General features: G+C 33.1%; 1 protein-coding gene and 1 pseudogene across 1 annotated transcript; one reads left to right on the forward strand and one right to left on the reverse strand.

Moving 5' to 3' along the window:
- Positions 1-805: 805 nt before the first annotated feature.
- On the forward strand, positions 806-2,599 carry LOC134279888 (uncharacterized). The gene is made up of 5 exons (XM_062762302.1): positions 806-982; positions 1,100-1,243; positions 1,430-1,568; positions 1,774-1,872; positions 2,357-2,599. The coding sequence occupies exons 1-5, from the start codon at positions 870-872 to the stop codon at positions 2,597-2,599; spliced, it is 738 nt and encodes a 245-aa protein (XP_062618286.1). The 5' UTR covers positions 806-869.
- Positions 2,600-2,962: 363 nt separating this feature from the next.
- LOC134279883 (uncharacterized) lies at positions 2,963-4,598 on the reverse strand (annotated as a pseudogene).
- Between the last annotated feature and the right edge of the window lie 8,826 nt (positions 4,599-13,424).

The raw sequence follows: 13,424 nt of genomic DNA on the forward strand, positions 1-13,424 counted from the left end.
CTATGATCAGGTCAATGGAGTGAAAAATAAAAAAATGTTCTTATGAACAAAATACAAAGATTAGAAACTATGAATGATTTGTTGTTAACTAGAAAAAAAATATGTTTATTATTTTATAAAATATAGTCTTTGTCTAGTTTAGAACACCAGCGCTTCAAGGGTAAGGAAAACGAGCAACATGTCTTGTGCATTTAAATGGACAAAACTTTGTTTACATAACAATACTCGTAATCATGTGTTTTGGCCAGGGAATTCACCTGACAATTGTATTCACCGATAGTACAACAACTGAACAATGGAATTAATACAGACGCAAAACGCTTTGCAGTATGACTTTGAGAAACCTAGACTTTAACAAATAATTTGTTTGTCATTTGAGCATGAAAATATATAATACAGTGGACCCTCAGATATCCGGACGCCAGATATCCGGATGCTTCAGTATCCGGACGATTTTTCATCGGAACGAAATCTTAAAATGTTATTCTGTCTTGTTTAACTGGTGATTCAGATATCCGGATGCTTCACATATCCGGACAAATTGACTGGGAACCAAAGTGTCCGGATAAATGAGGGTCCACTGTATAGAATTTCAAAAAAATGCTTTTCGTTTACCATAAAAATTTCCTTTTTTATTCAACTGTAAAATTCCTGTAGTATTCGTAGTAAACCATAATGCAATACTGATTCAAATGATTGGTCAGTTAAAACCTTGCTGTTGCCTTATTTGCTCATCTGACGCCCAAAAATATAGGCCTGCACAGTCTCGTAAAGTCTCACTTCCGGTAAACTACTTCCGGAGACAACCAGGCTATTGTTATACGTTGACTTATAAGCGAAATACGGTATATTAGCGACGCATACAGGTCATGACGATCTGTTTTGTTTTTGATTGTAACCACCAAGGGCTGAGGAAAACATGTAAGATGTTTCGCTTCCCAGCCAGCTCCGCATTGGCGAAGAAATGGGAAATACTTTACAGGTATATATCATATCTTTGACATTTTGTCAACTGTTTGTACGAAAATCGAAATATGTCGTTTACATTTCAAAGCGTGTATCAATATATGACTTTTTAAAACGTTTATTAATTAAATAGACGTAAGGATAGAAGCATGATCCCCCAGAATGACAGAATCTGCAGCTGTCACTTTGCAGATGGCGAGAAGAGTAATGGCCCCACCCTCTTCCCATGGAGTAGTGGAAAAATGTTCAACTTTCCAGATCCGAGCAAAATAAAGAGGTACTGTATCTTTTTCTGTTTACCAACAAAACTTCAGAGTACTGAGGATTACTTTAATATAGTGTAATAAAACATGAATCGTTAATATGCTTGTCTGATGCTATATAATAAACAAACATGTACATGTATTAAAGCTTAGTTTTCAATGCATAAAATGTTACTTTGTAATTTGTTCGGTTTATCGAGAACTGAAAAAAGAGAGATCAAAGAAAAGGCAGTCTCTGAAGACCAGTGTGAATCTACAGCAATGTCATGTCAACCATCACATGTTTCTCTAGACCACACCTATCAGGCTTCATATCATCAGTTAAAGGAAGATAATCAGGTATTATATCATAGTTGTACACACAAATCTGTGGCATATTGCATGTAGTTTGTTAGAATCAATAGATTCACCTTATTAATACAAAATGTTGTCTGATATGATAGATTAAAACTTTGTGTCTTTTCCATTTAACCTGGTACATGATGTTTTAATTCTGATTTTGATGTCGGTACAAGTATAGGTACATTTTACATGTATTCCCCAGAATTTGCGGCGTGAAGTTGAAGAACTAAGAATACAGGTCAGGATGATGTCAACAAAGCGTGCTTTCAGGATTGGTGATATCTTAAGTGATGAGAGAAAGGTACGCTTTGGAAAATAGGTACTGTAAATATATCAAACACTACATCTATATTACATGTTTATTTTAGTGTTTATACTGTAAATAGTATATATAAGATAAATAAGTTTCATTTTGTAATCATTCAAAATAGACATTAAATTAAATTTCAGCTTTAAAAAGCTTGTTAAAATGTTTAAATTTATAGTTGATAATCTCCTGTCACAAAAATAAGCTATGATCATGCATTTCTTTGAACACGATACTTTGTGGTTAAGTATTTTCATTTCAGTTGACATGTTTATTGTGATGATGGGCCAACTGCTGGACAGTTCATCAGCCGGTGAAAAATGACTGGATAAGTGCTAGAACATGCAATGTCAGGAAAATATCTTGTAAAATTATTTAATTGAAATACTGCTGGGCAGTATTATTATGGGCAAATAAATTTGAATAATGAAATAAAAAAAATTCTTGACACTGTTTTTAATGTCATGTTTTAATATAGATGCTAATGTACACAAGTCTACGTCCTGGCATGTTTCTTGCCATTGATGAAATGATGCAGAGGTTACAGATAAAGTATATTGATGGATGGGCACCATCTTTCATTTCATTGACTGACCAATTGTTGATGACTTTTATGAAACTGACAATGAACACCCCATTTTTAGACCTTGCTGAGAGGTTTAACACGAGTCCGTCATCTGTCAATAACATTGTAACAGCACATCTGATGTGGCAATTGTAGAACATTGTATAGTCTTAGAACAGTTATCTCCTGGTGATATGATCTTAGCAGACAAAGGGTTCACTATTCACAAGTTGTTGCCCCAAGGAGTACATCTAAATATTCCTCCCTTTCTTACATCTAAATCCCAATACACCCCCAGTGAGGTCCAACTATGTCGAAGAATTGCTAAGTCACGCATACATGTTGAAAGAGCAAATGAGCGTATTAAGAATTATAAAATTTTAAGGCATGTTCCTCAGCAATATAGATATATTTCTACAAAAGTCTTTCAGTTATGCTGTGTTTTAGTCAATTTTCAGGATCCCCTTATGCAGGAAATTGCTCAGAATTTTGCAAGTGTAGATAACTAAGATATTAAAATTAAAATGTTTTCACCATGTTTAATGTTATATCTTATAGCTGTTGTAAATACGGGAGAAATTTACAGAAATAAAAGTCCGTCAAAACAGATATGTTGATCTCCCAATAGATGTCTTTGTTAATTCTCACAATCGCACAGTCTTTTGGTGTCCAGACCATAAAATCACACAAGGATTTCCCAGTTATATGAAGCTGTCCTTGCACTTGATCATAGTATTGGTGGTTCTCTCGTAGTTTGAAGGACTTGACTCCATTAAAATCCTGAACCTCTATAAGAAATATATATATTGAAGATTTTTAAAGAATAAGAATTTTCATTGGTGCCTCAATCATTAACATAAGACAAAACTATTTAACTAATAAATATTTATAAGTATTTTGTTCCTTACTGTACAATAAAGTGAGAAGGCAAATCATCTGCCTTAAGGACTAACATTACAACAGAAGGAAAAAACTTTTTTAACAATTGATAAATTGTACTTAAATTTATCCAAACTAATATATTGGAACTATTTAAAGTAATATCTAAGTACATGAAACATATTCAAACAAATACATATACACTATTATTACCTAGGCAGAAATCATGTACTTTTTCAATAGCTTCTGGGATTGTCATATTCTTTACTGAAAAGGGGCATTTCACCTCCAGTACTTCTGGCTTAACGTTTGACATCTCTAATATGTCAGCGAGTCCTAGATTCTGATAGCTGAATCCGAATGCAGCAGGACGACGAATGAGTCCATCAGAGCTTGACCCAAGAACCCCATTACAGTGTAGCCAGATACCTAATATGAACAGTATTATAAAGTTACAAAATAGCATTAATATGCAACACTCTGATTTTCTTATGCATTGATGACTTGTTATAAATAGAACATAAAAACAGTATATTTATATTCATTATCTTCAAATTCAGTTTAATAACTGAATTTTAAATAAATGAGCTCAAGAAAATTTTTTATTTATCATCAATTTTTATTTGCTTTAAAGAAATTGAAATTTTGCTTAGGAAAGAAATATACCAACCTGTTGGCTCTACAACTGCATCCCCAAAAGTTCTATACTTTTCAATTGCGACTTTTTCATTGCACGTCCCCCAAATAATGGCATCCTTCTTTGACAGATCATAAGCTGAACATAATCTTTTGTATAAGGAGACAGGATATCTGTTAAATAAGGAGCAAACTTTCAATATTTTTGATTTTATAATTAACTGCTTTTACAAGTATCATTTATAATTACATATACATATAAAGGCATGTAAACTACCCGTATACCTATTTCTCTTGATCGCTGCCAAAACACAACCAAAGTTTGAAGCTGTTAATCTATTCTTCCTAACAGATGACCACATGCAATTTTCCTTTTGACCAGTGGTAAGACAGGCAATCTTAAACGTGACAAAAATCTTATAACTTAAACAACATTCATAATAAAACAGAATACATTCTATTCATTACGCAACTCATTTGTCTTTACCTGTTGGATTTCTTGCTCATTTATCATTAATTTTTGCTTCATCCAAGCGATTGGATTCTCTGCAGAGATAAATTCCTGGCTAGATATGAGGTCTTCAACTAGAGGCACTGCAAGTGTGGGCACGAGCGGCTCGGGGGATAGTATTTAATGCATTGCAGTTGATTTAATTAAAAAGAAAAATTAAACCCTCAGTGAAAAAGACGGCAAATACTCAATAAACCTGTATTGCAGTTACATCACCAATTCTTAATACTGGTATATATGTTTAATAGTTTTTCAAACTTATTTTATTCACTACTTCAAATAAATTTTGGATTTCAATATGTATACATGTGAAAAGAATGTACAAATAACTTCCTTTAAGTATGAGAAATAGGGTAAATAATATTTAAATATTTTACTAAAGGTTGCAGTTGAGTGTGAAGTTTTATGTTACGTCACGATCTTGTACTTTGACAGATGCGTTCAAGGTAAATAGTACACGCCTCCTAACCGCAAGCTTTATGACTGGAACTTTCTTCTTATCGCTGATTGATTGCCTGTACAACAAACTATTTCTGTGTCAAGGTTGATAATATGAGTTAATCAATCACATGAATTGTTTACGCTGAATGCATCTGTCAAAAAAGATTGTGATGTGATGCAAAACTTCACACTGAACTGAAATTGATAGTATAAATGTATAATTAAAAGTTTAAAACAAAGTCAACACAAAAACAAAAGAGACAAGAACAAAACTAAATATGTAAAGGACAAAATAGCAAAGAGAATGGAAAGACTGCAAATATTGTCAGAATTTAAGTCCAATGTCAAATAAGCCATTAAATATCTGAAGTCCAAAGTCCGGGTGTAATGAGTTAGTTAGGTGTTTTGTGGATATATATATATATATATATATATATATATATATATATATATATATATATATATATATATATATATATATATATATATATATATATATACATGTATGTATGCATTCTATCCTATCACAGTATAAATTTTCAAAACAGTAACAATAAAATAAACTCGAAAACAATGTGACACTAAAATAAAACACCAGATATATTAACCTGAAAATCTCCCTAGAGTTGTCAATTTCTGATATAGGAACTCCTTGTCCCTATCATTGACTGGCCTATTTGTTGCCCTAGTAATTTTTGACAAAAGTTGAAAACTGGAGCATAATACAACACTGAATGGTTTTACAATATACCATGCTAGCTGCAGATCTGTAGCTTGCTGGTCTGAAAAAAATTAGGATGGACGACCAGAGATATACAGTTCCATCCATTGAAAAAAGTGTATATTGCCGATAAAAAATGTGCTATTTCTCATTTTTTTATATTTTCACTTTTGGGGTACTGTCATTTTTTAAAATTTTGCACCATTCATGAAACAGTCATAATAAATGCTTACCTGTAATTTATAAACCTGTCAGGTGCAGGAAAGAGTTCTTCCATCGTCTTAGTTTGACGAGGTGGCACACTCTTTGGATGCTTAATCCAACTCTGGCGTACATCAGTTTTGCTGACATTTTTTGTACCTGTATCAAGATGTTCCATAAATTTAAAGTTATATTATAGTCCTGGGGCCTAAAGTTAGATTTTTTAGTTACAAGTATGCTTATATATGCCAAGGTAGTGAACCTGGAGGTTCCAGGGCACAAATTACCCTCCTACCTCCAGTCACATGGTGCACTGCACACTTGTATATACGGGGTATATAATTGGTGTGCATGTTTTGATTAATTTCTATTTAACACTAAAAAAGAAGGTACGTTAGGCACCAAAATCCGCCTAGTCCCAAAATCTGGTGATAATATTTAAATAGTGTGTCTTGGATACCCCTGTTCTAAATCAATTTATTTTTTGAAAATATCTCAAACCGTTTTCCCTACACAACTCACTAAAAATGCAATGTTTTCTTAAGAAAATAACACTGATGACGTCATGACGTTCACATGGCGTTATCAACTTTCAACGTAATGATTCCGGTACAGCGTAAAGAGTTGTACATTTCTCAACCTAAAAAAATATATTCTCTTAAATAAATTCATATTTAAGTCTATTTTACTTATTTTTTTATATAATTTGTTCTAAACCTTTCAGTATTTTTTTTTTCTTTATATGAATTGATATTTACAATAACCGTGGCATGGGTCATTTAAGGAGATAATTTTCCGAGAAAACTATTTCTCCAAGAAAGCGTATATATTGTCAGAATTTTTCCCCTCTCCATTTCCCTAAAATTCATGATATTAATTAAAATACTGAATTAAATTTTGAAATACCAGTATACCATACAATCATGCTTACCTTTTATATACTTATTTAGGTATATACATGTACGAGAATATACATACATAATTCTATGTATGTACACTTAAAAGCGCAAGATGTGCTTTTACTGCGTATAAAATCTTGACTGCAAAATAATAATCACAGTTTTTATGCCAGCATTTTCCTTGAATTTTTTTTCCTATTAAAGATTTAGTTTTGATTAAGCTAAGACATTATCTATGCATTACTTTGTTTCGGTTTTATTACTACAGTATAGTACTTTTTAATAGTATATACTCATTATTGATATGAAGCTTAATAACGTTACATATTTTTTTAAAAACAAAGAACAGACAAATATATTTATCTTAAGTGTATGAATGAGAAAATATTCCCAACAACGACAGCTATGTCATCCCCTGTCCTTTTGACAATCACACATAATCTGTATTTAGTATTTGTGGTAGTCGGGTCTGTTATCATGCTTCTATAATAATGTACATTGCACATGTATTAATAATTGTGACGTGAAGCGGTCATCCATCCAAGGGTTAAACAGGCTCGCCGTTGCTGAAAACCTGACTCACTATCGAGGCAGTATAAGTTGCATATATACAGTGTACTGTCCGCTACCCCCCCCCCCCCCCCCCCCCCGGCTTATGGAAGCTTCGACCCTAAGCTTAGCATGAGTTCTCTCTGAGTGTCTGGACCTCTGCAGTACCGGCATATAATGTCGTCCACGAATACAAACTCTGTACCTGGACACAAAGTCCTAACTTTAGAGCTTCTGGATGCTAGCTCTAAGACTGCCTGAAGCAAAGTCGCCAAACAGCAGAGTCACAATTAACGCTTGGAACCATCAATTTTGTGAATTTCCGCGACTTTAAATAGTTATACATGTACGGTAAGCACTTATCATCAAACGGTTGCCAAAATATACCTGCATTTACATGCATTTCCCTCCTTACATGTGTACAAATGCATACACGTACAAGACATAATGTATGATGAATTTATTTTCAGAAAGTTCAATAATTTAAAGAATGTCGATGTGTCTTACCGATCAATAAAAACCGGTGTAAAAGAGATTGCTGCAATTGAAACAAAATAATAAACATCTAAAAAATGTGAAAATGACTTAAGACAGTGGTGATCAAGGAGAAACAGATTTTACCTAGCTCTCGGAATTAAGAGGTACATGGTTAAATACCACAAGTCGCGGAAAATCAAAAAATATAATCGCGGAAAAGCAGTAAAACTTGTTTGGAAACGCAAGATTTTTCTTTCGGAAAAGTTGTGTCGAATCGCGGAAAAGAGAAACTGTGAAAAGAACATTTAAATATGTGATAGACCCCACCATGCTACAAAACATTCTCGCAGCTCTACATTTATAACCCACAACTTTGTGCATGCAACTGCACATATAGTCAATTGTAAGTTTGTTGTGTGTATTGAGAACTTCTTAGAGTCTTCTTGGGAAACTATGTAACAAGGTCACATCATAGAAGAGAACATACCCATTACATACCCCCCCCCCCCCCACGCCACCCCCAAAACACTATATTTCTGAGACATGAAAACCGTTCCGTACAATTAATATCTTCGTAGCATAGCTAAAACTAATGTCTTTTTATCAAGTTTAATACAAAAAAAAATCTTTATTTAACATTTTTTACAATCTGCCATATTTGATATATGTACATGTAATATATATCAAAACAGAATATAAGTCAGTATCAATAAAACTGAACTCCTGGTTATTAATTAAGGGACGGCCATTAATTTAATATACGGTAGGGGTCGCCAATTTTTAGATTATTTACTTTTAAACCGCTGTATGACAAAATGAGCTTTTCCAAGATGTTTAGAGACCATTTTATTTAATTCCCGGTAAATTTGACACGCATAAAAATCAAAACTACGTATAGTGTTTTTGGACGGGTGTAGATACCCCCAGTCAAGGTCAGAATATACTTCATTTACTTGTCCAATTGTTCTTGAAAAGATTTATAGAAGACACCTTTTATGCAGCATGCATTTACTTATAATGTCGTCAATTGAAATTCAATTGTATTTACTTATTTACCGCTGTCTGTTTTCAAGTCGACGAAAGAAAGTTCCGAATCCGATTTTACACAAGTTTTTTGAACAATGACACTAAAATGCAATTGCTGGAGTAAAATAAGGAAAGCAAATCGTAATAAGACAAAATGCAAGTGCAAGCCAGAAATTGAATATTACTCATCTGTTTATTCGCACGCACTTATATATATTATTTATTTATAACTCATTTATATAATCCCCTACAAGTTTGTTGCAATTTATGGGGGAAAACAACAATGCGGAGTCAGTTCAAGTATTGTTTATAGAAGGAAAAATAAGGTGAAGGAAAAACAAGGTACATACAAATTGTCACGGGAAGGGAAGGGTGGAGGGGGGGGGGGGGGGTAGGTTAAGATTTTTTTGTTGTTGCAAGAACATGTTTATGAATCAGTCAAAAAACTAAGTTTCTAAATGTTACGTGTTGAATTATTTGAGATTATTATACAGGTAAATTGTATAAAAAAAAGTAAAATTTAAAAAAAAAAAACGGTTCTCTCAAATGAAGGGGCATGCCCCCCCCCCCCCCCCCCCCAATTTTATAATTAAATTACATTCTATACTTATAAACAGTGTAATGAACTTGTAACATGTATTATGCAATATGTACCACTAAATATACATAAAGGCATTGGTTTTTATTCATTTTACGTAATACACTGAAAACAATGAAGCCCACTTATATGATCTTTATACATATACAATCGGGTGTACGAGATATTGATATTTACACCGACAATGACTAGTTTTGTTGGACAACTTACCTTGAAAAAATAAATCTATCGTATTTTCTTTTTCTGGATTTCAGAACGTATTTCAGAAGGAACATGCAACAATTTATTTGTTAACAATTTTACAAACATTTTTTTTTTATTTTAAATAAGTAGGCCTATATCGATTGAATTTACTTGAACAAAAAAAACCCCTCCATATTAATGGTGAAAACAGTTGACTTTTCTCGTCCACATAATCTCAGGATCTCTTCACAATTATAAATTGTCATATATCTTTCAAATTACCTTTTCTGAGGAATTTTGATGTTCTAAAAATATTATCAACAGCAACTTAGAAAGAATTGAAAAAAAAGTATTTTTTTACACGATCTATTGTGACGTCATCTATGAGTTTATTGCGTAATGTTCATATTCGTAATATTCATAATCATTTCCAGGCGAGAATTAAACAATTATATCAGTTGCAAAACAAACATAAAAAGTGCTAAAAATCTTGATTATTTAAACATTTTCTTATCTGCGTACTTTTACAATCTTTCTCTTTAATTTTTTTTTTTTTTTTTTTTTTGCGGGGGGGGGGGGGGGGGGGGGGGGGGGGGGGGTTCAGAGTAACACTTTAACTTCAATCGTTAAGCATGCTGATCTAACGTTATCCCTATCGGTAATTTTCACCTGGAGGGTGGATAAAATATATTGTCTACCTAATTTATTGTTCAGTCTATGTTCTTAATGATAATGATTAGACTAATTTACTCATTTTGTAACTTTCTAAAAAATTTAACAGCTTTTACGGTGCCTTTAATTGAAAAATAAGTTCACATTAGATTTCTCAACTTGAAATCCGGAATAACAAAAAAGTCATATAAACTCAATTTCAACATTGGCCGCAGCAAACGCGATTCACGAGATGTTGTTAAATCAAAACATTGTTGCGTTATAAAAAATATATGTAAGTCTCATGAATCGCGTTCATTGCGGCCAATGTGAATTTTGCGATCAAAGATATAAAAACTGCCATTTTTGGAGAATATATTGACACATGGTATGGTTTTGAAATTCACGTAGCGTTTGTGTGACGTTTAGGCGCCATTTTACATCCGTGATCAGATAGACCTGATTGTGTACAAAATAATCAACACTTTATTTCTGAAGATATCATTGTTTCTTTTTGACGAATTTACTAGGCCGATAGTGGTAACAATCGTATTTTGTTCTTTGGTAAAGCATACCTAAAAGAGACCAAGTGAATTTACATATTACATAAATTGCATATAAATTACCCTTAGAGAAGAATGCTGGCTTTATGGTGACATTTATCCATCCCATTTACACATTCACAGGTACTCTGCTCAACTGTGTAGTTGGAACCAAGAGTTGTCTATAATGAAATAATAAAAAATAAGCACTTAGCATTTTACTTATATTACTATCAATTCTAAAAGTAAAAAGCATGTTTACATGGAAACTTGAAAATTGTGGAGAGAGAAAAAAAGAATTGTTGTAGATTATTATGTATTAAGACATTGCATAGTCGCTTCAGTCTAGGAAATTCGGAAAGAGTTTGTTCTGGATTTATTGCATAGGCAGGATAAAACATATATACTTCCAGACGTGTTTTACATTATGCATTATTTCGTGATTTACACAAAAGACTTAAAAAAAACTTTTCTTTCTTCCAAAAATCCAAAAGAAATGGGATGAACTTACAGTAACCTGGTAGCTCCGGTCTCGCATGGAGGCTTGGACAATTCCCCTTATAAACTGGCATCTTTGTCATACACAAACTTTAAAACGTGGTCAGATTGTACGGCAGTCTCCGATTTCCGCATAAGTTTTGTTGTACTAGCTGTATAATTTGACCAATATAGAACGGAGAACGCCATACCGCAATCGCGTATACCTTGAGTAATATGGCGTCTTCTTTGTTTATCTCCAGAAACGAAATCTCGCGATGTCTCGCGGGGCACTGTGAAGGCCTATAGTCCCGGTTCCCATATAAAAATATTTGTCCAAAAAGAAATTTTAATTCATGACTGCAGTAAATTGTAATATAGAGAATACTTGTTTAAATTTGAATGAATGTAGTGTAGATCGAATGAAGTGCATTTCTACAGATATTATAGGGTGGTAAAAACTGAAACGCAACATAACTTTTCTGTTTACCATGTCTCCACGTGCTAGTCACTTCCTAGCCACATTTCCGTGATTTATTTACCCTATTTCGCTGTAGTCTCGCTAACTCTTGCCAGAGCCACTGTCAGAGCTATTCTGAACTCATCGGGAATTATAATTTAAAGAACACCGAAAAATAAAAGGTTCACGAACACATTAGTAGGGGTGAATACTATCGTTCGCAGTTCTTTGAACAACATCTAATATACATGTTCTTAAATACGTTGCAAATTCTGTTGAAAACAATATATGATTTTTATATAGTGTTTGTTTTGTTATTTTTAATTACTCCAGAAAGATGGAACATTGCAATATTTCATATTCAAAACGATCCAAAATAAATGGATTGAGAGCTTTTTTAAATAAAAGTATGGAGACTGAACGGTCACAAGATGACAATGCTACTCACCATGATTTGGTACTCTCCTTTTCAGTCGAATTTTCTCATAATCTTCTCGTACATACAAAAAACCGATTGCTATCGTTATTTCGTATCCTTTGAATCCTCGAACATAAAAGGACCATATGAAACTTATTTTAGGAAATAATTATAGAGATGTTTTGTAGTGACCATTTGAAGAATTAATTTTGCATTCTTAATCATTTGCTTTTCAACTGTGTTTCTCGCGATAAATTTTTCCTACAAAATATACATATTAAACTCACATCAATGACTTTAAACTTAAATACTATTAAGGCAACATGTACAGCTGTTACCTGTAATAATTTTAAGCTGCCTTTGTACAGGTTTGTCGGCGTCGCTGCTCAAGTGTCGTTACATTTAGTTCACAATTCCTGATACGAATAAACAATAAAGTGTTGCTCCATATATGCTACATCACTATTAATGGACGAGGAGCACTGCCGTAATTTAGTTTTTGAATTTAAATGTCACTACATATTGTATATTATGATTACGTCATCTGTTGATAAGGACGGCCGCCTCTAAATTTATACATGAGCGAGTTTACTCAGTATAGTATAGGACCTTGACAGAGTTTAATTTTATAAGCAACAATGATTTGAGAATTCCATGAACAAAACAAACAGCAATCGAAATCAGATTTATGAAATACAATATAACGTTGTGAACAGAGCACAAAGCAGCAATCGAAATCAGATTTTTGAAATACAATATAACGTTGTGAACAGAGCACAAATTACAGCCCTGAAAACTGCAGGAAGTGGGATCAGGTGCCTTGGAAGGGCAAACATCCCTGTGAACCAATCATACCCGTTGTGAATATTGTTTAATTTAATGTATTCCACACCTGTTTCAGTCAGTTGCCTGTTTCTGTTTGTATCTCTTAGAAAAGTACTTGAAAGAAGTACAGTGAAGATTGACACAATACTGACTTACTGTAGAGCGTGTATCCATGACAACAGTCTTCAAAAATATATTCCATTTTTTTCAAGTGAGCAAATTTAAGTTCTACGATCAAGATGAAAAAGTGATAAAAATTATTTGCTAACAGAAATAATTCCACCAATTTAATAATTGGAGCTTTAATAAGTATAAAATATGCCTACTACTCTTACATATATGGACCTGATCGAACCTCTACAATTTCCAGGGTTCCGTGTTTAGGCCATCTTGATGTATTTGTTTTTGTTTCTTAGATTTCTTGCAATCCATATGTATTCGTTATATCTACCTTTTTACATCATAGGAGAGAGGGATAGGCGTAATT

This window comes from Saccostrea cucullata, unplaced genomic scaffold, assembly GCF_032062105.1.
Source record: "Saccostrea cucullata isolate Sc308-1 unplaced genomic scaffold, CSIRO_AGI_Scuc_v1 ctg689, whole genome shotgun sequence".
In the NCBI taxonomy this organism is placed as follows: Eukaryota; Metazoa; Mollusca; class Bivalvia; order Ostreida; family Ostreidae; genus Saccostrea; species Saccostrea cuccullata.

Bases quoted from the DNA above. Each gene is read 5' to 3' on its own strand.
- LOC134279888 (XM_062762302.1), top strand. From the start codon at position 870: ATGACGATCTGTTTTGTTTTTGATTGTAACCACCAAGGGCTGAGGAAA. The intron at 1,569-1,773 runs GTATTATATCAT...TGTATTCCCCAG, and splicing joins AGTTAAAGGAAGATAATCAG to AATTTGCGGCGTGAAGTTGA. The intron at 1,873-2,356 runs GTACGCTTTGGA...GTTTTAATATAG, and splicing joins TCTTAAGTGATGAGAGAAAG to ATGCTAATGTACACAAGTCT.